Raw genomic sequence first — 27,150 nt, forward strand, 5'->3', positions numbered from 1 at the left:
AGTATTCCATAGATTTCTTTGAGATGCTCGTAGTTATTTTATTAAGGCTCATGCCGGGGCCAGAAAGGTGCAGGCCCGAAAGGCCGACATATTCAAAATTGCACAAGGAGAATTTGAGTTGCTGCAAGAATTCGTTACCCGATTCCCAAAGGAGAGGATGTTGCTCCCGACTGTTCCAGACGAATGGGCGGCTGAAGCATTCGCCAAGGGATTGAATCCGAGAAGTTCAGACGCTTTCCGGAAGCTAAAGGAAAGTTTTCTTGAGTTTTAAGCAACTACTTGGGCTGATGTACACAACCGGTACGAGTCAAAGATAAGGATCAAAGATGATCAGGTCGGTTCCCCGTCGTCAGCAAAAGGACGGAAAAGAATAAAGAAAAATCAAAAGACAACTTCGACACGGACATACGGTCTTCGAGGGGCCTGTTTTTGCCCTACGAATGGACAGAAGGCCGAAGCAGAGGTTTCAGTCAGCGTATAGATTCATTACCGATAGAAGGTCTGATCGCTGTCGGAACAATAGACCGTTGCAGGACAAAGAAACATCCTATTGCGGAAGCCAGGAATAAATTAGCCAAATAAGAGGTAACTCGCTTACTTTATATCGGTTCAATCCGAGAGGTAAAGTATCCATACTGGCTAGCTAATGTAGTTGTAGTTCCTAAGAAGAACAATAAATTTCGCATGTGTGTAGATAATAAGAACTTGAAGAAGGCATGCCCGAAAGACTGGCTCCCACTGCCAAGCATCGATCAAATGATCGATGCGACGACCAGACACGAGTTAATAAGTTTCCTTAACGCTTATTTCGGATACAACAAAATTAAGATAAACCCGGAGGATCAGGAAAAAACTTCGTTCCTAACGAACTTTGGCATATGTTGCTATAATGTGATGCCCTTCGGGTTGAAGAATGCCGGAGCCAATTATCAGCGGCTTGTGAACAAGATATTTGAAAAATAAATAGGAAAAACTATGGAAGTTTATAAAGACGATATGCTCGTTGTAGGTGATCACCTTAAGTATATGCAAGAAACTTTTGACATCCTAAGGAAGCATAACATGAAGCTGAACTCTGATAAATGCACGTTCGGGGTCAATTCTAGCACATTCCCGGGATTTTTGGTATCAAAAAGGAGGTTTGTGGTTAAACCCCAATAAGATCAAGTCCATCAAAGACATCCCGGACCAACTGTCAAGCATGAAGGAAGTCCAAAGGTTCACGAGGAGATTGGCAGTTTTGAGCATATTCATTTCCCGGTCATCAGAAAAATGTCACTATTTCTTTGCACTGCTCAAAAAGAAAAACAACTTCGAATGGACTTCGGAGAGCCAGCCTTTGAGAGATTTGAAAAGGTATTTGTCAAGCCCTCTGCTACTTTGAAACCAAAGGAAGGTGAAACACTGTTAGTCTACCTCGCGGTCTCGAAAGTTGTGGTAAGTACAATTTTAGTCCGTGAGGACGAAGGTACGCAATCTCCCATTTATTACGTTAGTACAATTTTAACGGGAGCATAAACTCACTACCCACATTTGGAGAAGCTGGCCCTAGCTCTCGTAGTCGCCACTCGAAAGTTGAGGTCCTACTTCCAATGTCATCTGATAGCTGTGTGACCACTTTTCTTCTATGGAAAATTCTCCATAAACTCGAGCTCTCCGGTAGGTTAGCCAAATAGGCCATTCAATTTGAGTGAGTTCGAACTAGAACATAAACCAAGGACTGCGATTAAATCACAAGTTTTGGCTGACTTTATGGCCAATTTCAGCCCGGGATTGCTGCCTCTGGCAACCAAAGAGGTAGTAATGGTGTCAGAATTGACATCGGGGGTTTAAACCTTATTTACGGATGAAGCTTCCAATGTAAAAATGTCCGGGATTGGTATAGTATTAATCACGCCTTAGGGGGAAACCCTAAGGCAAGACATCAGAACGGTTCATTTAACTAACAATGAAGCAGAGTATTAGGCTTTTATTGTAGGGCTCGAACTGGCTGGGGACTAGAATCTGAGGTCATAGAAATCAAATGCGATTAACAGCTGGTGGTGAATCAGGTCTACGGGATCTTCGAAACCAAATAAGAGCGCATGCAACAATACGTGATAAAAGTCCAGGCTCTGTTGGCTTGATTTCAGGAGGGGTCGATTACTCATATACCAAGGGAAGAAAATGCAGAAGCATACACATTGGCTAACCTAGGTTCATCGACGAAAATAAAAGGATCAGAGTTCGGGACGGTAGTACAACTGATGAACTCAATCATGGATGCAGATAACTATTATGAGGTTAATTCGACTAATTTGGTCTGGGACTGGAGGAATGAAATCATCGATTATCTCAAGCACGGGAAGCTACCCGAAGACTCCAAGGCATCCCGGTCGTTGCACGCTAAAACAATATGATATAGCTTTAAAAAAGGCCAACTGGAGCATCCGAAGCTAACTATATTATGCAAGAAGTCCTCGGAGGGATATGCGAAAACCATTCGAGCGCAGGTTCCTTGGTGCTAAAACTGATAAGGGCAGGATATTATTGGCAACACATGGAACAAGACGCCAAAGCCTTCGTACAGAAATGTGATAAATGCCAACGCTATGCACCACTAGTACATCAACCGGCAGAACCACTGCATTCGATTCTGCCCCATGGTCATTCATGAATTGGGGGATGGACATCATCGGACCATTGCCGCCGGCTGCTGGTAAGGTAAGATTTCTTTTGATTTTGACTGACTATTTTTATAAGTGGATGGAAATAGGTCCTTATCAGAAGATCGGCGAGTGTGAGGTGGTGGATTTTTTGTGGGAAAACATAATTTGTAGGTTCGGAATACCAAAAGAGATAGCATGCGATAATGGGCCACAATATATCGGTGCATAAGTCACAAAGTTCCTCGAAGATTTGAAAATAAATAAGATCACATTTCTCCCAACCATCTGAGTGCAAATGGTCAAGCGGAGTCAACGAATAAAGTGATTATATAAAACCTCAAGAAAAGGTTGGAAGCAGCTAAAGGTAAATGGCCCTAGGAATTACCCGGAGTTTTATGGGCATACCAAATAACGACCAAATCGAGCACAGAGAAACTCCTTTTGCCCTTGTGTATGGGGAAAACCCTTAATCCCGGTAGAATTAGGGGAACCAACTTGAGATATTTCCAACCAAATGAAGAATCAAACAATGAAGCAGTGTTAGTCAACTTAGAGCTACTAGATGAGCTGTCACGCCGCGAATCAGGGGGCGAGACCGACACCCGGTACCTTACTCAACCGAGTACCAACATAACATATCTTTTTATGTCATACTATTATGGATAACTGAGCCGGAAGGCTGCCGTGAGATAAGCAGAATACAATATGTGAAACCAACTTATACATAAGACATACGGTCCTATAAGGCCAAAATAACCACTCGTATACTGAACATGGGCCGACAAAGCCATACAAACCTTTTCGTGCATGACATTTGTCTACAAGCTTCTAAGAATACAAATCTAAATCATACTAACCAAACAAGCAACTCCGAAGTAAATGGAGTGCACCAACATCTTCCGCTGAGCTGATAGCCTACTTGGAGGGCTCTCGACCTGTCTATCGGGACCTGCGGGCATGAAATGCAGCATCCCTAGGCAAAAGGGACGTCAGCACAAATAATGTACCGAGTATGTAAGGAATGAAAATTAATAAATAATAGACATGAGAGAGACATGGAGTAAAAGACTCAACATGTACGTTTGCATAGCTCTGTAAATCATTTCATTTTTATAATGTCATGCATATGTATATAATATCAAACCGTGCATGGGTATATATGTTCATAACATCATCAAGCCTCTGAGGGCACCCCATCATATCATCTCGGCCACTGTGGAAAATCATCAACGTATACCAGCTGATTAGGTGGCGGTATGTATATAACACCGTAACCTTTTTTCATATCCCATATATAATATACATATATACGCGTATATAACTCCATCTGATCGTGGGTCAATGTACATGAATGCAATGCATGAGAAATATGTCAATAAAATCTCTTGGATTGTCATAAGACCATTATGCCTTTGAATAATATCATGAAGTAAACTTTTTCAACTTACCCATTTTTCTGAACAAACGATAGAATAATATGACACAGGGAAAATCAAGAACATAAGCATCTCTAGCATTTCTATGAATAGAGTTATTTATAGAATTTGTGCATTTGCACGTTTCGTTTGCATCGTATGGATCATGCCATAAGAAAGAAGGGATAGCCTTAACATACCTGAGTTGATTTTCTTGAAAATCCCTCTAACACATATCAATTGCGACAACACGTAACGGCAAGATCGGAGTAGCAAAAAATCCGTATGATATTCTTGAGAAAGATTGCACCACACTCAATTAGAATCGCAAAATCTCATGTTGCTAATGTGCTAATAATTCTCGTTGGAATTATTTGGAGTAGGAATTGGTTGAATAATCATGTTGCTACCGTTTTGTAGTAATTTCCACGAAATTGGTAACAATTACTTACAAAGTCACCTTACAAATCTTCAAACCTCACATTTGATTGCCTATATGGTTTTGTATGGAAAGACTTAGAGTTAAGGTGTCTTGTATATAATGAATTAAGTTGCCACCTAATGAGAGATGACTAAGAGTCATTTGCTCAAGGAGTGGCTTGCTGCCACGTGGGGGTGGGGTGGAAAATTATAATCTTCATCCACTTATTAAGTAATTAGGTAATGTCCCATAATCCGATAATTAATCAATTACCCGCATAATTAAGAATTGTCTCAAATTACTTAAAATTTTACTTTTTTTTTAATATCCTATCATGGTACCTTATATGGTACTAGTCCATAAATATCGGGTATTAACGCTTGGCCCGAATTTTATTCCAACATGCCAAACTTGGACGGAAATTTATTTTTTTGACTTGCTTCCCCTTTCACCTTCACAAATTTACTCACCACTTTTTTGAAATAACATAGTCCTTATAATCTTCAAATAATATTTTCCTTAGACTGATGTCAATCACCTTACGACAAATTCAACGTACCATATTATAGGGTACAATATCGTGGTAATTTAATATTACTGGACGTAATATCGACGTAATATTGCGGGGCGTAACATGAGCGCATGAACTTGGCGCATGTAAGAATGACGGCCCAAAATCATAGAATGGAGCGATATTATAATCGAAGATCTAACCTCCATTATTTCAAAGTAGGAGACTTGGGCCTAAAAAAAGTAACTCAAAACACCCGGAGCTCAATGCAAGGAAGCTAGGTCCAAGGTGGGAAGGCCCCTACCGGATTTCAGCTGTCACCGGGAAATGTTCGTATGAATTGGAGAATCAAGATGGAGAAAAGTTGCCTAGCAACTGGAACGTGACACACCTTAAAAGATATTATTGCTGATGAGCATCACCTGAATTGAAAGTATGTGCTCCACTCTTTTTCCTTTCATCCAGTTTTTGTCCCAATTGGATTTTTCTAGCAAGGTTCTTAACGAGGCAGCAATAGAAAGCATACTACGAAAAAAGTTTCAACAACAGCAATAAGACTTTTAATAACAAGGCACACAAGCAAAAAGACACTCTAGGACGGTTAGATAATCTTTGGCTCTATAGCAAATTTTCCACCGGGAAGTTAGTTTGCTATCGGACAAAGGTTACCCGATCATTCACAGGTGCAAACCACTAGAGGGTTGTTAGCTAGTCCTTCGCTCGATAGCATAGGTTCGTGAGGGGAAATAAAATGTGTTACCGAGTTAAGGATTATCTAGCAACTCATTAGTGGGATCCTTGAATGTACAAGACTTCCAGCGTTCTAATTCGCATTCTTCGCATTTGAACACTCGGGGTGGGGGGATGATATGAGGATACATCAATAGTGAATGCCACGCCGACCAAAAAATGAAAACCGAAAACATAGTTTTGTCATCGAGACCTGGGACTGCGCGGCCAGTCCCGTAAAAATAAGCTGTACAAGTTAGCCACAAGTAATGGCAATTTCTTTTTTAGCATAACAAATGCTTATGTACTTTTTGAAAATGGAAGAATAAAATGAAGTCCTTTTATTTTATCTTATTTCTTGTCTAAACAATGAATTAACTTTGTCATTTGAAAGTTAAACAAGTGCCAGTGCCGTAATAAATAGGAGACGTCCTCTTCAAGAGCACCGTAAATATAAGTGGGCCATCTCGTATGAAAATCCTCACATTAAAGGGGTAATTTCGGAAGAACTTATGCCTGGAATCAAAATGCCTTCGGGGAAAAAATACACCTGAAGCCTTGCATAAAAAGACGCAAAAAGCAAACTTGCGCAAATACTTACAAAAACCCTCATGATAAAGGTTGATTTCGGACGAGTTTGTGCCCGAAATACAGATGCTTTTGGGGGAAAGATACACCCAAGGCCTTGCATAATCAGACGTAAACAGGAAAACTTGCGCAAAACACTTAAGCAAAAAAGAATGCAAAGGTTAAAACTTGCATAAATGTTCAAATGAAAGAACGCAAAAAGACTCATGCAATACTTGAGCAAAAGATATTTTTGTTTACAATAAACGTGCCAAAATAGCAAAAGTATAAAAGTTGGGAAAAGAAAGGAAAAGCTAAGCTGCTGCCTCTCCGGAGCCCGGAGGAAGAGAAATGTCCGCGCCCCAAGGGGAAGTAGGTAGATTCGTCGATGCCTTAGTAGTTTGGCCCTCAAAATCATCACCTTTCGGTTCCTCTTTAGTTCCCAAAAATTCAGAACCAGAACCAGAAGAACCAGGAGCATCAGGCTCTACCGAGAGACCCCCGAAAGACTATTTTTAGCAGCCAACTCAAGCTCATGGGCCTTAGCAATTTCAACATCAAAATCAATGATACCAGCTTTGGCCTCTTCTCCCCATGCTGTACATGGTGTAAGTTTTCTCAACAACAAGGGAATCCGCTCAGCGCTTAAGTTCTTCTTTGAGTTGAGTTGCCTTGGCAGAAAGGTTTTCCCGGGCAGATCTAATGGACTTGAGGCTAATATTAAGATCGCGGACAGTAGAGCTAAAAATTTTATTGTGCTCAAGGGTCTTCTTATACTTCTCTTCCAATCGGGCATATTTCACCCTAACAGCAGCAAGCTCTTCAGTCTTGGAATTCAAGGTTGCCTTTAAATTGGTCAATCTTTCAGAAGAGGCAGCCTCACGATCAGATGCAGCAAGAACAACATTATGAACTTCAACCCATTTGGCTTTAGCCTCTTCAAATAACCCTCAGCAGCGCGATCTCTTGGCTAAGGGTTTCCACCTCTTGCTCGTTTTGCTGCAAACAAGCCTCTAGTACAAAGACCTCAGTGGCTTTGGCTTCCAGTTCTGAGAGGCGAGCGACACTTCGTTCCCACTCTGCCAAAAGTTGATCCCGTGCGAAGGAAATTTCTTCCTTCTCACGAATCAATCTCTGAAAGCCCTCGAAAGCAAGAAAATTGGCCTATAAATCAAGAAGGGCAAAACTCAGGATATGTTTAGGAAAAAAAAGAAGAAATGATAAAGGAAGTAAGGAATATACCGCTGCAGCATTGTGCATAGCGTTGTTCAACAAGCACTCTCTCTCGAGAGCCTGAATCTTTTCCCAATCTTTCTCTGAAGCTAAAAACTTTAGATCATTAGCAACCAGGATAACAAGTTGCATCCGATGAAGACCGAAAGAGTAATGTTCCTCCTCCCTTGCGGATCTTCAGAGGGGGCAACATAATTTTGCCCCAAATTCCCATGAACTGGGGACTAGGGAAGAGGAACACCTTCTTTTTGATCAGGTGCGACCGGTGGAGATGATGTAGCAGTTGCTGATGGAAGAGCTGGGGTAGAAGGAGATGGAGCTGATGGCGATGAAGAATGAGAAGTAGCCGCAAAAAATGCAGTGCTGATTGTTAGGTGCTCGCCAATCGAAGACGGAAGGCCCCCCCGGTACTTAGACCTGCAGTACCGAGCACAACAACTGGGGCTCGGAAATAGGAATATGCATTTTCTACAATATAAAATTCATCTAAAGTGCTGTGACATCATCCTCAGTTGGTGTAACTAACTCAACAAATTGAGCATTCTGTTGAGTTGATAAGGATCATCGCCTTCTATGTAGAGAAGCTCCCCCATCACTATTCTCCATCATCATCGATCATCACAGTGTCTATAACTATCTTGGGAGGAGGGCTAGTCATCACAACTTTCGGAGATGAATCTGGGGCAATAGTCTTTGCCCTCTTATTCTTTCCCCCGGCCGCGGAAGAACGCCTTCTTTTTGGTTGCTTGTTGCCCGGTCGGGGACTCCGTAATGAAACACTTGTACCCGAAGTAGGCTCGAAGACACCTGTTCGAGTTAGTGCCTCCCAAAGCAGCCTTGCCGCATCAATAGAGTCATCCAAAACATGCTCCTCCGGCACATCAACTGAGCCAGCGGGTAGACCTGATTTCAAAGAAAAGATAGAAAGGATCAATCAATTTCTTCACGAAAAAAGCTGAAACAAGTAGAGTTTGAGTTACCATGATTTTTGGCCTTTCACCCGTATTTGAGAGCCAGTTCTTTCCACGTGCGGGTTTCGGGCATAGTGACATCCATGATTTTATGAACCCACTGGTCCAAGCCTTCAACCATAGGCGAAACCCGTCGAGGTTCTGAAACAAGTAAAGGATGGAGAATCAATACGGATATGGAAGAGTCCCTAATAAGAGAAATATGAAATATTAAACAAGAAGCTTACGAGTGTGGTTCCACGCTTCCGAAAAGGATGAAGCCGTCACCAAAATGATGTCGTTGGTGGCAACTGCAACAAATCATTCTATCCACCCACGGTCGTTGTCATCATCCATTTTAGATAACAGGTCATGGTGACCACGTTTATTGCAATTTATCATTCCCCTGGAAGATTTGGGGGAATAGAGATTCATCACATGAGCTAAAGATATCTCCTCTCCCGTCTCTTGGCACAAGCGCCGAAGATAAGCAATCGTCCTCCACACAGAAGGACTTACTTGTGCTAAACACACCTGGTAGCGGAGGCAGAACTCCGCAATAATGGAGTCAAACTTTCCACTCAAAGAGAACTCACTCAAAATAAAGGGATACGTGTAAAAATATGTAAAACTCTCCTTGGATAGGGTTACTCGCACTGTTAGGTCAGGAGAAACAATGTCCAAATCATGGCAGTGACAGTCTTTCTTTAAAACAGGAATATTGGAAGGACGGATGTAAGAAGGGTATCTTCCAACAACCCACGTGCGAGGGAGCGTAGAACGGAATTTCTCTTCGAAGTCTTATGTTGTAACAAGACTTTTAGGAGTGATAGAATCCACCGTTGGATAAACAGCGTCCTCAACTTTGCTCTTGCCCTTTGAAGAGCTGACGCTCTTTTAAGAAGAAGCTATTTGGATGCAAAAAAAAACTTTTTCGTTTAAAGGGAGTTAAAAAAATGTTAACTAACGGTAAAGAAGATTTTGGAAGGATTGGAAAATTATGGAGTATAAGGGGAGAAGGTTGATGCGTATATGTAAAAATTTTGGCGGCTAAATTCTGGGCCATAATTACCTTGATAACACGGTAAAATCTATATTGAATCGTGAGCTGATGCGTGTTCGGGGCATTAAATGCGGAGAGACGTGCGTCTAATCAACCGTCAGAAGCCTTCAGAGGGAATCATAGTAATTCCCGCCAAAAGAGTGTTTCTACCAACTTCCCGGTGACATAACTATGTCACCGAAAAGTAGAGGGACTATCTGTATAGGGTAAAATATGCTATGCCAGGTGGCTGTTTAAAAGAATGATACGTGAAACCGAAAATAAGTATCCCATTTGGCACCATGGGGAATGAGACTCATAAAGAAGTAATAAATACTTTCTCCCCGATGGCATTAATGAATAATATTCCACGACATTAAGCGCACTGTCCGTTACAAAGAATTTGTCATTCACCATTTTATCTACATCAATGACCCTCATAATTGACATTAAAGAAGGGCATGATCCTAGGACCTTGTTTATAGACGTAGCTATAAATAATGAGCTCTGTTATCATTTTCAGGACATGAATTTTCTGACAAACTGATACTACAATATATTCAAAACTCTATACAATTTTATCTTCTTAGTTTCTGTTTTTATTACTGTTGCGCCCAGAGGCTTCGCTATCGGAATCTTTATTTATGTAATTTCGTCTTCATATCAAGGCTAAGTGTTATATATTTCTTCAATTATCTTATTATCTCAGGATCGAATTAATTCATTTGTTTAGAAACCACGTACAAATTCAACTGTACCGTTTTACGGATAAACAACTATAAATCATTTCATTAAAGGCTTAAAAAAAAGGATGATATTTTCTTGGCAATTTAAAAAGAAATATTATGACATATAAATTAGGACAAATGGAGATACGTTTCGGATTTATATAAACCCACTGCAATCAGCTGTGGCGTGGTAATTTTTATTATATGTTAATGTTACTCCATAATTTTTGAGAATTTGGTTCATGTATCAAAGAGTTTGAAGGTCAACTTAATATTCGAAAGATTACTTTATAGCAACTATCATATATAACAAAATACTTTTATCAGAATAAACATATTCTCATTATTTCTTATTGATAATCAAATTATTCACAATTCTAGAATTTAAAAAAAGTATATTGAAATAATCAATAGAGATATTAATTTCTTTCATCCAAATAAACTTATCTCAGTTTCATCTTCATCGCCACAACTTGTAATTGAGAATTAATACTTTTTTAGTTCTTTATTTGTTCACTTAACGTTGTTCTTTAATAAAAGAGGCGTACCGTTAACTAGTAATTCTCATGAGATTTCAAATTAAAGTTTAATTTCTTACAGTATGCAAGTGATTTTTTTCCCCTCTCTAAATGTGAACACCAAATAAACCGAACACTCAAATCCAAATAAAAACAAAAGGCACTTACAGCTTGTTTGGATGGTTGTTACGCATCGTTTCATAATGTATCGTATCGTACTGTATTGTATTGTACTGTATCGTTTAATAAATACAATATTTGGATAGATTGTGTCGTTTGCCATCGTTTTATGATATCACGTACCAATATTATGAAGAATAAACTTGCAATATTATAAAGAAAAATTATGATCCAAGGTAAAATTACTATATAAAAAGATATGGTAAATGATAAAATAAAATAATTTAATAATAATAAAGGGTGAGATTGAGAGAAAAAGACAAGGTAACGACGCGACCACACCAAATCGGTCGTTACATAAAGTGGCACATTCCGTCGTTATGTAACGACGAATTTAACGATACGATACAATAAAATTTAAGTAACAATCAAAACAAACATTGTATTTAAAGTAACAATACGATACGATACAATACGTAACAACCATCCAAACAAGCTATTAAGGAATTAAAGTAAATTCATCAATGAGAAAAGTTAGGATCGGAAGAGTTATAGATATATTCCCTACTTAAACCCATGTCAAATTGTACCTTTCTATATATTATTCTTTCAATTTACTCAGTATTCCAAGAAATCCTATCCATCTATCCATAATTAGAGTCACCAAAATGGATAATAAACATTAAATAATCCAGCTAGTTTGATTACTTTCCATTTACTACAAAGGCAACAAATAATTACCAATGAGATCTTACCAGGGAGAACAACTATTGATGAATAGGACAGCGGTTAGTAATATTATTTTTTACATCTCATTTTCTCTTTTAACCTCACGTTAAAATGTATTTTTATCTATATTATCCTTCTAACTTACTACCAGTCCAAGAAATCCATCTCTTTATAATTAAAGTTACAAATGGATAATAAACAATCCAAATAGTTTTTATACTCACCAATTAATTAGGTAACAAAATCATCATCATTGAGATCTAGTTAGGAAGGATTATTATTATAATTAATGTACAAGGCAACGGTTACTAATACTTTTAATAGCATATTCTCTATTAAATTAATAAGTATATATTTAATAGGTTGTGACTGGTGAAATTCGTAAGTGTCCAACTTTGTGAAATTAATTTTTCAAGCCTTCCCTTATTTTTATTTTTATTTTTTTGCTAATGACCAATTCCCGTTGTTGTAGCCTGTAGGTTAGTACATATCAGTAGGTGAAAGGGTTCCGTCCACTGGCCGTCAGCAACCCCGTTCCGGCATGTCGCGGTAGGTGAAAAGCTTACGTGGAAATTGCTGAATTTCAAAAGGTCAACTTTGAACCACAATTTTGACAAAAAATAAAAAATAAAAAATAAAAAAGTTGAATCCCAAATTACCCATCACCTAACCATAAGACCTCAAAGCCTCATTCCCTGAACTACTCACCAACCACAAACTCCCATATTTCTAATATCTCAAAAAATAAATAGAAAATCAAGTTTCCAAAAATTGCCCCTTAACAACCCTAAATACCCATTAACTCCCTTTCACCAACCACACTATGTATCTTGGCTCGTATTTATATTCCTCCATCTTTGAACATTCATCTTCAGGACACATAGCTAAAAATCTATTTCCTTTTAGCGTGTTCCAACTTTTTCTCTTTTGTCTCTCTAAATCTACTTAAACCATAGCCACAATGCCAATGGAGACTACTACAGAAACAAAGCAATCAGGAGATTTAATTTTCCGATCAAAACTCCCTGATATTTACATCCCTAAACATTTACCTTTACATTCTTATTGTTTTGAAAACATTTCGGAGTTTAGTTCTCGTCCCTGTTTGATTAATGGAGCCAACGATCAAATTTATACTTATGCTGAGGTTGAGCTCACTTGCAGAAAAGTTGCAGTTGGTCTTAACAAGTTAGGGATCCAACAAAAGGACACGATTATGATCCTTTTGCCGAATTCCCCTGAATTTGTGTTTGCTTTTATGGGCGCTTCATATTTAGGAGCCATTTCTACAATGGCCAATCCTCTGTTTACACCTGCAGAGGTTGTAAAACAAGCCAAAGCCTCAAGTGCTAAGATTATTATAACTCAATCGTGCTTTGTGGGCAAAGTGAAGGATTACGCAAGTGAAAATGATGTGAAGGTCATTTGTATTGACTCTGCACCGGAAGGTTGTCTTCATTTCTCAGAATTGACACAATCCGATGAGCATGAAATTCCTGAGGTGAAAATCCAGCCAGACGACGTCGTTGCGCTGCCGTATTCCTCTGGTACTACAGGGCTGCCGAAAGGTGTGATGTTGACGCACAAGGGATTAGTCACGAGCGTTGCACAACAAGTTGACGGTGAAAATGCGAATTTGTATATGCACAGTGAGGATGTATTGATGTGTGTGTTGCCTTTGTTCCATATATACTCACTCAATTCCATTTTGCTTTGTGGATTGAGAGTCGGTGCAGCGATTTTGATTATGCAGAAATTTGACATTGCTCCGTTCCTGGAGTTAATACAGAAGTATAAGGTGTCAATTGGGCCATTTGTGCCGCCTATTGTTCTGGCTATTGCTAAGAGTCCAATTGTTGATAGCTATGATCTTTCCTCAGTAAGGACTGTCATGTCTGGGGCTGCACCATTAGGAAAAGAACTCGAAGACGCTGTGAGAACCAAATTCCCTAACGCTAAACTTGGCCAGGTAAATTTCTTATTTTTGTATTTCATTATGTTATCTTTATGTTCTTATCATGAAATTCGAGCTACGTGCTGATTATCTTAATTTTTACTCAATCAAAGTCCGGATTTTAATGCACATGAAAGTTGATGATCTAGAATTTAACAGCCGTTTTGTATACAATCATCTGAGTTTTTTTTCCCTTTGAATAGTTTTGCCATTTCCAAAAAAGAATATTTTTGAAAGATCCTCTAAAACTACTCAAAATTTTAATTGCACTTAATATATTTTCTATTTTTTTGAAATAACAAATGGATTTTGTTTGACTGAGTAAATTGCACGTAGTTGGTAAACGTCTATTTGTAAATTGGTGAGACAGATAATCTGTCTGAAAATCTTGTAATGTAGCAATTTCCACTTGTTACAACTATACAAATACTGCACACCTTTGTGGACATTATAGTTGGACTTTTTGACACCACACATTTGCTTTATAGTACTGCCTCAATCCTAATTATATGTACGGTATTTTTCTAAGCAAGAAGTTTAAGAAATAAAATAAATTTTTAATACTTATGGTCTTAAATGAATCATAAATATTTGTGTGATTATAAATTACTCTCATTAAAATTTTAAGGTTAAATTATTACTTAGTAACTATAGAAAGATATTATTGTCTTGGCACTAATTGAAAAGGAAAAAGTTTCACATAAATTGAAACGAGCGACTACTTGATTGAAACTATCCAGCCAGAATACGATATTATATTATTTCTAAGTAATTTTTTTACTATATTTTAGAATAAATTTTAAAATATAAATTCATTAACTAAGTAATTAAATTAATTGTTTAATAGGGTTATGGAATGACGGAAGCTGGGCCGGTGTTGGCAATGTGTTTGGCATTTGCAAAAGAACCCTTTGATATTAAATCAGGGGCATGTGGTACTGTTGTGAGGAACGCCGAGATGAAAATTGTAGATCCGGATACGGGTTGCTCTCTTCCTCGTAACCAACCCGGTGAGATTTGCATTAGAGGTGACCAGATCATGAAAGGTGCGTCTTTTATTACTTTCAAGTTTTAATTTCTGTATACTAACATTGTTTTAATATAAGTTTAACAACGTGTAATTGTAATTATAATCTAAAATACATATTGCTGTACTAATTAAAGGCATAATTAATGTAAGATTTTCTACAAAAGTGATTTTTGTGGATCCGGTTTGTTAATGTCATTGTGGAACTATCATTTTCTTTATTAACACTAAGGGCTCGTTTGGTAGAGTGTATAAGAATAATGCTGAATATGGTGTATTAGTAATGTAGGGATTAGTAATGCATGTGTTAGTATGTAGAGATTATTTTTTATACATTGTTTGGTGTGATATATTAAAAATTAAAATGCATTGCACAATTTTTTAAAAAATTAGTTGTTTACAAAAATGCCCCCTATATTCTTTAGTTTTAAGGGACTTTAAGGACAATTTGGACACACAAAACTAATGCAAGCAATATTTTGTGTTATGCACTCTACAAAACGACCTAAGTTTGAATAATGTCTCACGTCTGGTAATTGTTGGTATTCGCATTTTCATACGTATATTATTTTCATGATAATTATTCGTATAGGCACTAGATGTCAACCAAGTGTTCCATTGGTAACCTATGTTAGGTGACCACACATAGTTCCAAATTACACGTTTTTATCTTTTCCAATTATTTTGGGCACCTCAGCGAGTTTAAGAACAAATCTACCAACTAGTAGACCCAGACCAATATGCAATAGGCGGAAGATTATTTTGCATACTTTTCAAGTTTTCAGCCTTTTGTTTTGGCCACAGAGCTGACAGCCTGTTTAGGACACAGCGTTTGATTAATACCAATGCCACCAAAATTAGCAAACATCAGATCACCACCTACCTTCTCCCTCACCCACTCAAATAAAGCAAAATATCTTAACTTATTAAAAGTATGGTTCGTATTATTAATTTGGGTAGAGAACATCTAATTCATCTTGTAAAATGAATTATTATGTATTTTAAGGAAATGAATAAGAACAGAATGAAAAATTTATAAATTTTTTATATTATTTAAGACAATAGGACTTGCTCTGATGGTAAGCAAGCTCCACTTTCAACCAAGAGGTTGTGAGTTCGAGTCTCTCCAAGAGCAAGGTGAGAAGTTTTTGGAGGGAAGGATGTCGGGGGGTCTATTTGGAAACAGCCTCTCTACCTCAAGTAGAGGTAATATTTGCGTATACACTACCCTCCCCAGACCCACTAAGTGGAATTATATTGGGTTATTGTTGTTATACTCAAATCGATATAGTTGATGATATTGACGGGTAATGAGTACAATTGATTGGTATCTTTTTCTAATATCACTTATCATTCAGTATGTAGTAGAGAGCCATATTCAGGCATCTATGCATTCCTAAATCGACAAAAGAGGACCAGTTCTGTAGTAACTCTAATCTAGGAGCGCCTTTTTACCGATTATTGGAAACTTGTGGGGGACTTACCATAAAATAATTGAACTCAACATTGTGGAACTATTCACCTACCCACCAACAACTTATTAGCCTTTGGTCTTAAAAGCTTTACCTACCACTGCCAATTCTCTGGCTCAACAAGTCACCAAACCCTATTGTATTAAATTAATGGTATTTATTTCTCTCTAAACTAAAATTGACTAGGTATATACTTTATTTATTGACGTGAAATAAAATAATGAAACTAAACAAATATTATATTGTAGGTTACCTGAATGATCCCGAGGCCACAACGAGAACAATAGACAAAGAAGGATGGTTACACACTGGCGACATTGGGTTCATTGACGAGGATGACGAGCTTTTCATTGTGGATCGATTGAAGGAATTGATCAAATACAAAGGATTTCAAGTGGCACCTGCAGAAATTGAAGCCCTTCTTCTCAACCATCCCAACATTTCTGATGCTGCTGTTGTCCCGTAAGTTACACAAATAGCCGGTTGGATTCACTGTAACGGCCTAATGTACCATGCAGCTAAAAAATGTCCAAATTTTCATCATTTGTTAAATCTGTGTTGCGCAGCATGAAAGATGAGCAAGCAGGAGAAGTTCCAGTGGCTTTTGTTGTTAGGTCAAATGGATCTGCCATCACTGAGGATGAAGTCAAGGATTTCATCTCTAAACAGGTTAGTTTAATTTCTTTTTATTTAATTAATTGATGTATTATATTTGTAACACTGACATTATTCCTGGAACACAAAAAGCAGCATCTACTTACATTGAATATATCCTAGTACTACGTACTATACTTATCTGTTTTTACAACATTTAATACTCCTATAGAATAGTTGAATTTATATACAGTAGTTTCCTATTTACAAGATCTTAATCATGTGAGTGAGGTCCATGCTACTTTTAGCACGTGATATACTGGAAATAGAATCACGAGGGCAAAAGTTAATGCAGCTTTTTATTTTTTTGTTATACTAGTATATTTTAAATTTCTGATGCAGAACAAGAAGTGATTGTTTCCTTTTTTAAAAAATTTCAGGTGATATTTTATAAGAGAGTAAAGCGTGTATTTTTCGTGGAGACGGTACCCAAATCTCCGTCGGGAAAAATTCTTAGAAAGGACTTGAGAGCTAGACTGGCTGCTGGTGTTCCAAATTAATTCCTTTTGGCTTGGTATTTGATGGTGGTAACAAACTAAACAAGTCCACCATTGAAGATATTATATGTTCTTTAAATTTTACCTTCACCTAACGGTATAATTTCCAGTTTGGCAACGGGCGAAATGTCTGTAAATTAATTTATAAGACTTCTTTATTCATCTTTTGACATTGTTTATGTGATAAATACGGTACCAAGTATCTTAATTTTTGTGGAAAAAGTATTATATCGAGAGTATGAGTTCACATACAATGTTATTGTTCATGAACAATTTCCATATAAATACTAGTTTATGAGACTTATAGGTTTATCTTGCGGAAACAAATCTGAATCAACCACGACTTCAATTATCGGTTGTTAGAATCTCAGTACATTAATGAACTCTCTTGTTTTCCTCCAAAAGATAGAAAATGTAACCGTTATAACCCTAATCGTCGTTTGTTTCCTCCCCCCCCCCCCCCAAAATAATAAAAATAAAAATAAATACAAAAACTCTTTTTCCTACGCCTATAATGGACCCAATAGCTTTTCTCCAATAGTATTCTGTTATAATCATGTAAATAGGTGGGTAAAGCTATAAGTTGATCAATCAATCTTGCATCACGGTAAAAGAGTCGTTTTTGTGCGCTCATCCTATCGTAGATAATCAAACATACCCATCAAATGTCTATATATTTGTTTGGTTTGATTTAAATATTTAAAATCAACTTAATTACTTTTGTTTAATTTAATTAGAAAAAATCAGAACCATGAACATCCATATATAGTTTTCATAATAAGAAGGACGAAATCAGTATACATGTTATGAGGTCCAAGTAGTCCGGCATAAAAGAACATGCAAGCAAAGCACAAACTTTTAATAAAAAAATTAAAAATTAAAAATTAAAAGACATACAAATAAGAGTAAGAGATCATATTTGATAAAGTCAAAACAAAAAAATAATTTAGAATCTATAATTGTGGATCTTGGTTCAAAGATTCTTTCTTAATGTAGCCGTAAGGATAGACCATATGAAAAGACATATCAAATATAAACCTAATAAAAATTACTCATATACTCCTTGGATAAGAAAGTATACATGTTAACCGCTATGTATACCTGGCCTCCCTGGCTCTTTTAAAAAATTTATAAGCTATAGTATTACGAAAGCACAAAACTTTATAACGAATCGTTGATCGACATTTTTTTTTATTGATTGCACATTTGACAATATTTTATTTAATTATTTTTTTATATGTAAAATTTTAAAATAACTAAAATCTTATATATTAATTTTTTTCTTATTTGAACGGTTGGATATAAGGTTTGGGTAGTGAGTCGCCCGTGCGAACTGACCCGACTCGTTTTAAAAGAGATAAAACTTAAGGAGATTACAAACGTATGTTTTATTACTCCTAAAACCACCACACATTATTTTGAGAGACGTGAGAACGTGGAGTGATGGTTTTCATCAGTAGTTTTTCCTCTAATCATCTTCTATATATCTGTTCTACAGAAGAACTATCAAAACAGAGTGCGAAAAACTTTCTCTTCTTCTCCCAACCAAAATCACATACACAGAAAGGAAGGCTTTTAGTTTGTGAATTAAACTTTGTTTCCTAGTGATTCAAAGTTCGACTTGAGACAATTCTTTTGGTGGTGAGTTCAACGGTTTCCGCTGCGTCAATAAGGTACACAACTCGTTGTTCTTGCCCCTCGTTTTTATCCTACAATGGTATCAGAGCCATGGTTGTGTTCTTTTGATTAGAACACACATCTTGATCTTGGATTCTTGAAAATTAAAGTACTATTGAAAGGGTCGAAAACTAAAAAAAAAAAAATCTTGATATTATGTGTTCTCCTACTGCAATATTATGATCTTATTTGGTGTTAAAGTCGATCGTTGGTTTGCGAGAGTACAATAATTTATGAATTTAATTCCTACTATATTGTTGATGACACAAACTTAGTAGTGAAAGCATGTTGTTTGTTATAAGGATCTGAAGGCTGTTACCCATTATGAATCGTGATTGAAAAAGTTAAAAATGGAAGTAGAAAACTTTATTTTGTGATAGTATTCTTTTTGATTCAATAAGATAGGCAAAAGTCCACTTTTCTGCAAAAAAGACATTCACTGTCCGTAAGCAAATAGCAGAGGTTATTTTTTTTCTTTTGATTAAACTGAAAGTTTAGTTCATTAGTCAAAAGAGAAGAAGATGGAACCTAGCTGGTTAAGAAGCCTTTACCTATTTTAGTGTTGGTGTCATGAATTTACCGTATTATAAAAGGGACCAGTTGGTATTTTCTGGTGAAAGAATTTGCTGTGTGTTTATTTCTATTGCTGAATATATATGTGTATTGGGAAAAATTGTATTTAAATATAGAGGTGAAGTGTCGAATACGTGTCGAAACACGTAGACTGGTCAAATGGTCAAAGAATTACAACTAGCCAAGAGGCACGAGTTACAACAGATACGAGCAAATGGCAGAGGAAGAGGCACGGGCAGGAATACAAATAACCCAGCACCCATACCTATCTAAGTCATTTATGTTTGAGAATCAAAAGGAATGAATCTGGCAATAGAAAAGAGTGCAGATACGATATTTAATAGGCATTAAATGTGGAATACGTTAGAGAATTTGTATTAAATATAATGATTATGTAACATAGCATTAAATATCTTTAATTACTCATAATAGTCTCATTATGATTTGGGCAAAACGTATATCTCCAAGATATCTATAAAAGGGGGACATCTGATCAATTGTAAGGACACAAAATACTATTGATATAAACTTTGGTTTACGTATTTTTCTCTTGATTACTCTCTTGTTACCTAAATTACTTCCTTTTATATACTCTTTTGATTATCAGTAACTTGTGTTCTTCTAAATTCTAGATTTGACTAAAATTTTATTTTTTGGTTAAACAAATTGGTTCCGTTACCGGAAATCTGATAATCTATTTTCTTTTCGCTTAACTTTCCTTGTTGCATCAACTATGTCGAACAACAATGACAACATCCAAGGAAACCAAGAAAATCAAATAAACTAACAACTTTAGAGAGGCCCTCAGGATAATAACGCACTGATTATTTCTCCACAAGGCTCTCCTCGGCGATCTCGTGAAGGCACTCCTGAGGGATCTCATACTGATGGACAGGCTCAATTCGAAAATGTTGAAGCTATGGATGAGGCTTTGCAAAAACATATTACCGCACAGGTCAATAAAGCCGTTCATGCCTTGGTTAGCCAGTAACCTGCTGCACCCCCACACCTACTCCAAATAACAATACTCTGGAGAACCCTCGTTCCGGGCTTGTTAATTCAGGCAGCGGTGGAACCTCCAGTGAATCGTAGGATGGAGAACCAGGTAATTTAGTTAATTCAAATTTACAAAATTTGGTACTAACCTTGCAGAAACAGCTCAAGGAGCAAAGTGAGCGCATAGAGCAGATACCCGGGGTGCCGCCCATAATCAAAGGGGTAGATATGGATAGATATTCACAGCAACCCTGGAAGCCTAGTGCTGCTCCACTCCCAATTCCAAAAAAGTTCAGAATGCCTGATATTCCACAATATGATGGAACGACAGACCCATGAGATCACATGACTGCATTCACAACGGGTGTAAAAGGCAACGATTTGACTAAGCAGGAGATTGAATCAGTATTGGTCAAAAAATTTGGTGAAATGCTCACCAAAGGAGCGCTAACATGGTATTCTCTTTTACCCGAAAATTCTATAAATTCTTTTGCTGAGCTTGTAGATTTTTTCATCAAAGCACACTCGGGAGCTCAAAAAGTAGAGAAAAGAATGGAGGATATTTTCAATATCAAGCAAGGGGACTCAGAACTGCTTAGAGAATTCGTGGATAGATTTCACCTAGAAAGAATGACATTGCCGCGTGTACCTGACAACTGGCTAGCTATAGCTTTCACAAGTAATTTGAACGAAAAAAGCTTGGAAGCTACAAGGAGGCTCAAGGAAAGCCTTCGAGAATTCCCAACTACAACGTGGAATGATGTTTATAACAAGTATAGCACGAAATTGAGGATTGAGGAAGATACTGTTCCACGATTTCAAAAAGAAGAAAAGGTAAGTTTGAGGCATGCGGAGACCAAAAAAAATCCGGTAAGAACAAGTACGAGCCTTACATGGGACCTGCGACAAAGGATTCACGGTCAAAGCAGGATAATCAAAGGTACGATCACAGATCAAGAAACAGAGAATCAGGATCTTCATCAAGATTCAGGAACGAGCGAAATAACTATGAGTCACGAGATGATGATAAAAATTTAAAAGCGAAATTCGGTGGTTACAACTTCAACGTCAGCACCTCCGAGCTCGTAGCTATTTTGAGAAGCATGGGAGATAAGGTTCGATGGCCAAAGGAAATGAGATCGAACCCAAATAGGCACAACCCTGACCATTGGTGCGAGTTTCATAATGACCACGGACATAAAACAGCAGATTGCAGGTTTTTACAAAGTGAAGTTGATCATTTATTAAAACAAGGGTACCTTACTGAGTTGTTCAGTGAGAAAGGCAAGCAAGCTTACATGAAGAACAGGCAGGAGCCTCCAAAACCATCTTTTCCCAAAAGAACTGTCAACGTTATAAGTGGGGGTGAAGACGTCAAGGGTATATCATATACTGCAGCTAACAAAATTTCCAAAGTAACAATTACCCAAGGGAAACGGGTGAGGCATGTTTTAGAGGAAGACAACATTACATTCAATGATGCAGATGTAGATGGCGTATTAACCCCTCATAACGACACATTGGTAATATCTTTAATTATATATGATACTAATGTGAAACGAGTTTTAATTGATCTAGGTAGTTCCGTGAACATTATTTTACTGAGAGTATTACGTGAGATGCAATCTGAGGATAAAGTGATACCAAAGGTGCATACTCTATCTAGATTTGATAATTCTAGTGTCCTCACGAAAGAAGATGTAACACTCACCACATTCGCTGAAGGAGTCGTTAAAGATACAAAGTTCCAGGTGGTAGATATGGAGATGACTTACAACATGATTCTTAGGAGACCATGGATCCACGAAATGGATACTTCAACCTTGCATCAAGTTATTAAATTTCCATTGCCATGGGGAATCTGTCAAATTCGTGGAGATCAACATATAGCCAGGGCTATCAACTCTGTTGCAGATACAAGCACGAGAGATAAAGGTAAATAGCAATCACAGAAGACAGTTGAGATCACCACAACACAAACCTCAACTGAACAAGGGCAAACAGATGTAGATTCAAGGCCTGATACCATTCAAGAACCAGAAGAGAATGAAAATATCAAAACAACAATAGAGGAATTAGAGCCTGTCGTGTTATTTGCTCAATGTCCTGATAAAAAAATCTATGTTGGAGCCAATCTTAGCCAAGGTATGAGAGGTAAGTTGATTGAATTTCTGAAAACTAACGTGGATTGCTTTGCTTGGTCCCATTCTGACATGACAGGAATACCCCGGAGGTGATGACCCATAAACTAAATGAAGATCCATCGTACCCTCCTGTCAAGCAAAAGAAAAGAAAGCAAGGAACTTTCAAGAATCAGGTGATTCTGGAAGAAGTCCAAAAATTGCTAAAAAGTGGTTCTATTTGTGAGGTAAAATATCCTAACTAGTTAGCTAACGCTGTTGTAGTTCCAAAGAAGAATGGTAAGTGACGGGTTTGTGTAGATTACACAGATCTTAATAAAGCCTGCTCTAAAGATTCTTTTCCACTACCACACATAGATCAATTGATTAATGCAACTGCAGGTCACGAACTATTAAGTTTTTTAGATGCATATTCAGGTTATAATCAGATTAAAATGGATCCGGGAAATGAAGAAAAAACTTCATTCATAACAGACAGGGGGACTTATTGTTATTAAGTAATGCCCTTTGGTCTGAAGAATGCATGTGTAACGTATCAGAGGTTAGTTACCAAAATGTTTCAAGAGTATTTAGGAAAGACTATAGAGGTATATATAGATGATATGCTTGTTAAAACTCAGTATTCAAAAGATCACATATCACACTTATCTGACACATTTTCAATTTTGCGCAAATTTAATATGAAGTTAAATCCCAAAAAATGTGCGTTTGGTGTTGCATCAGGCAAGTTTTTAACTTTTCTCGTTTCTAACCGTGGTATTGAAGTAAATCCTGTACAGATCAAGGCCATTGAGGAAATCCCTGATATACTTTCAAACAAGAAAGAAGTTCAAAGATTAACAGGGAGAATTGCAGCCTTGGGAAGATTCATTTCTAAATCATCAGAGAAGTGTTTCAAATTCTTCTCAGCCCTTAAGAAGCAGGATCATTTCGAATGGAATGAGGAATGTCAACAGGCACTCAGGAATTTGAAAATGTACTTATCAAATCCACCTTTGCTGGCAAAACCAAAGGCTGGGGAAAGACTACTCATTTACCTTGTTGTTTCGGAAGTTGTGGTAAGCGCTGTTTTGGTCCGAGAAGAACAAGGTAAACAATCCCCTATCTGCTATGTTAGTAAATATTTGTTAGATGTGGAGACGCGATATCCTCAGTTAGAAAAACTTGCACTTGCATTAATCATGGCATCTAGAAGACCTTACTTTCAGTGTCATCCTATCGCCGTAGTAACTGCCTACCCTTTACGTAATATATTACATAAGCATGAACTATTAGGTAGGTTAGCTAAGTGGGCAATAGAGTTGAGTGAATACGAAATCACGTACCAACCTAGAACTGCTATAATATCACAAGTGTTAGCTGATTTCGTGGCCGATTTTAGCCAAGAGATGCAATTAGAAGCAGAAAAAGAATTACAGGTATTCAATGGGGATAACCCGAGAACTTGGACTTTATTTACTGATGGCTCATCTAATGTAAAAGGTGCAGGTTTAGGGATTGTCTTGGTAACACCTACGGGTGAGACCATTCGACAAGCTATTAAATGTCACTTTATAACTAATAATGAAGCGGAGTATGAGGCTATGATTGTAGGTCTAGAATTGGCACGAGAGCTTGGCATAAATCAGATTATAATTAAGAGTGATTCGCAACTCGTGGGTAATCAAATGTTGGGGACTTATATAGCTATGGAAGCAAGGATGCAACAATACTTAAAAAAGGTACGGGAATTGATAAAGCAATTTCAAACCTGAAAAGTTATACAAATACCAAGGGATGAAAATGTTGAAGCAGATGCCCTAGCTAATCTCGCATCTGCAGCTGATGTGGCAAGCGATGCAAACGCCTCAATTATATATTTGTTTCATTCAGTTTTCGATCCTGATAAGAATGGTATAAATTTTAATAATTTAACTTGGGATTGGAGGAACGAGATTGTTGCTTTTTTGCAGTATGGTACCGTCCCTGATGATAAGAAGAAAGCTCATGCGCTTCGAAAGAAGGCTGCTCGGTACTGCTTAAAGCAAGGCAATTTGTATCGTAAAATGGTCGGTGGTCCCCTAGCAAGATGCTTCGGACCTTTACAAACGGAGTATGTAATGAAAGAAATATACGAGGGATATTGCGGGAATCACGCAGGAGGAAGGCCATTGGTAAGAACCTTAATTAGGGCAGGTTATTACTGGCCTAAAATGGAAAAAGAAACAGAAACTTTTGTGGCCAAATGTGATAAATGTCAAAGATACGGTAACAATATGCATAGACCTGCAGAATTATTACATCCGGTCATTGCCCCATGACCATTTATGAAATGGGGAATGGATATCGTGGGTCCATTACCACAAGCAAAAGGACAAGTAAAATTTCTGCTCGTACTCACTGATTATTTTACTAAATGGGTGGAGGCAGGAGCATTTAAACAGGTGCAAGAAAAGGAAGTCAAAGATTTTCTTTGGCAGAATATCATATGTCGATTCGGTGTACCAAAGGAGATTGTGTGTGATAATGGTCCTCAATTTATTGGAGCACAAATCATAGAATTCTTTCAAAGTTGGAAAATTAAAAGGATTACGTCAACACCTTATCATCCGGAGGGTAATGGGCAAGCAGAATCAACGAACAAGGTTATTATCAATAATTTAAAGAAACGATTAGAGGAATCAAAAGGTAACTGGCCCGAAGTGTTACCTGGAGTTTTATGGGCATATCACACAACTGCAAAAACAAGTACAGGAGAAACACCGTTTTCGTTGGTTTATGGAGCTGAGGCTTTAATTCCAGTTGAGATAGGGGAACCAAGTACGCGGTTCACACAGGCGACACAAAAATCTAATGACGAGGAGATGCGGGTCAATCTAGATTTACTCGAGGGGAGGAGAGAAGCTGCATTGATAAGAATGGCAGCACAAAAGCAAGTCATAGAACGATATTACAACCGAAAAGCACGCCTCAGATTCTTCAAAGTGGGGGACTTCGTGCTTAAAAAGGTTTTTCAATCCACAAAGGCAGCTAACGCGGGTAAATTAAGTTCAACATGGGAAAAACCCTATAGAGTTCGTGATATTGCAGGCAAGGGAGCATATGAGTTGGAGACAATGGATGGCAAGATAATACCTTCACATTGGAATGCTATTCATTTGAAGAGATACTATTTCTAAGAAATACCCACGGTCAGGTATCACTATTTCAAATTTAATTTTTGAATTGTTAAAATTTTACTAATAATTTTAGATGATAGGCAAAAAGCTAACCCGTACTAAATGATGAGTCACAACCTGTAAGGCACACAGAATAACCTAAAATTACTGGCCTAGGGTTACAATTATTCTGATAAAAATTCATACGGGTTAAGCAGTCTTCATCTAAAATCGCATCTCCAAGTCTCGTATGTTTTTCCTTTTCAGGAAAAGGACCAAATGAGAGAATCTATCAAGTGCTCGAGGCTTCATAATTCAACACTCAAACACTTGGGAGACTACATAATATACACAGATATGTGTATAAAGAAGGCAAAGAAGATTAAGAAAAATCAAGTCTAAAAGAGTCAAGTGCAGAGTAAAAGTCACAAGGTCACGAGATGAAGCCACGAGCTAAGGCCAAAGAAAAACCTCACTATAGTTAGGGTAAAGGCTATGTACTAAAATGGGTTATAAGAAAAAACCATGTGTCTATTATTCTTCTTTTGAAAAAATCTATTACAAGAAAAATAATTACGAGAAAGTTATAGATGTAATTCAAATACATGTAAAGTGTTATTCAAAACTTGTCAAAGTTATTTCAAAGAAACATGTGTGTTTCTATTTCTTTTATCGTATGGTAACACCATTATGAGGTTGAGACGTCTTCTTCATTAAGTGTTGAAATATAAAAGGGTCCTCTTTTATAAAACTCATGTTTAATTAGTTAGTCATGAGATTAACAGAAGCATTTTCGAAGAACAAAAATGCGAATTATTCTATAAGTCCTTAAAAATAAAGGCAAGAATAAAGCAGCTAGATGTTTAAGATAATAACATGAAAAACTTCTTAATATCTAAAAACTGAAGACTGTGTACGAACTTAGTCATAAAGCTATGAAATTGTTTATACAAATTGCCCCATAAAAGACTTGGGGACTTACGTTTCCAAATCCAACCCTCAAATGAAGCTAAAGGTTTGATTGCAATTATCCAAAATAAAAACAAAAAAAAAATTATTCAAATGATTAAAACTGGTCACTGAGAAGTGTGTGGAACTAAAGCAAGAGCATCAATAGCAGTGGGCTCAATTTGGGCAGGCGCATCAACATACACGGTTTCAACTTGGCTTGCAACAACAGGCTCGATTGGGCTTGAAAGAGTCGGGATACCCTTATCAGCTTCAACATTTACGGGAGGTTCAACCACGGGAGAAGGGAAGTTCTGAGTTTGTTGAACTTTTTCAATGGTTTCATTGATCTTAGCTAACTCCAACTCCAGGTTGAAGTTTTCTTGGCCAGCTTCAATTAGGGTATCTCGACATGAATTCAAAAATGCCCAACTTACCTCAACAACAGATTTTTCTTCAAGGG

General features: G+C 37.3%; 1 protein-coding gene across 1 annotated transcript; it reads left to right on the forward strand.

The window, feature by feature from the left end:
* Positions 1–12,478: 12,478 nt before the first annotated feature.
* On the forward strand, positions 12,479–17,385 carry LOC104245015 (4-coumarate--CoA ligase 1). Its single transcript, XM_009800561.2, has 5 exons — positions 12,479–13,580; positions 14,413–14,611; positions 16,313–16,526; positions 16,631–16,733; positions 17,099–17,385. The coding sequence occupies exons 1-5, from the start codon at positions 12,573–12,575 to the stop codon at positions 17,216–17,218; spliced, it is 1,644 nt and encodes a 547-aa protein (XP_009798863.1). The 5' UTR covers positions 12,479–12,572; the 3' UTR covers positions 17,219–17,385.
* The last annotated feature ends 9,765 nt before the right edge of the window (positions 17,386–27,150 follow it).

The sequence above is a fragment of the Nicotiana sylvestris genome, chromosome 3, assembly GCF_000393655.2.
Source record: "Nicotiana sylvestris chromosome 3, ASM39365v2, whole genome shotgun sequence".
Classification (NCBI taxonomy): domain Eukaryota; kingdom Viridiplantae; phylum Streptophyta; class Magnoliopsida; order Solanales; family Solanaceae; genus Nicotiana; species Nicotiana sylvestris.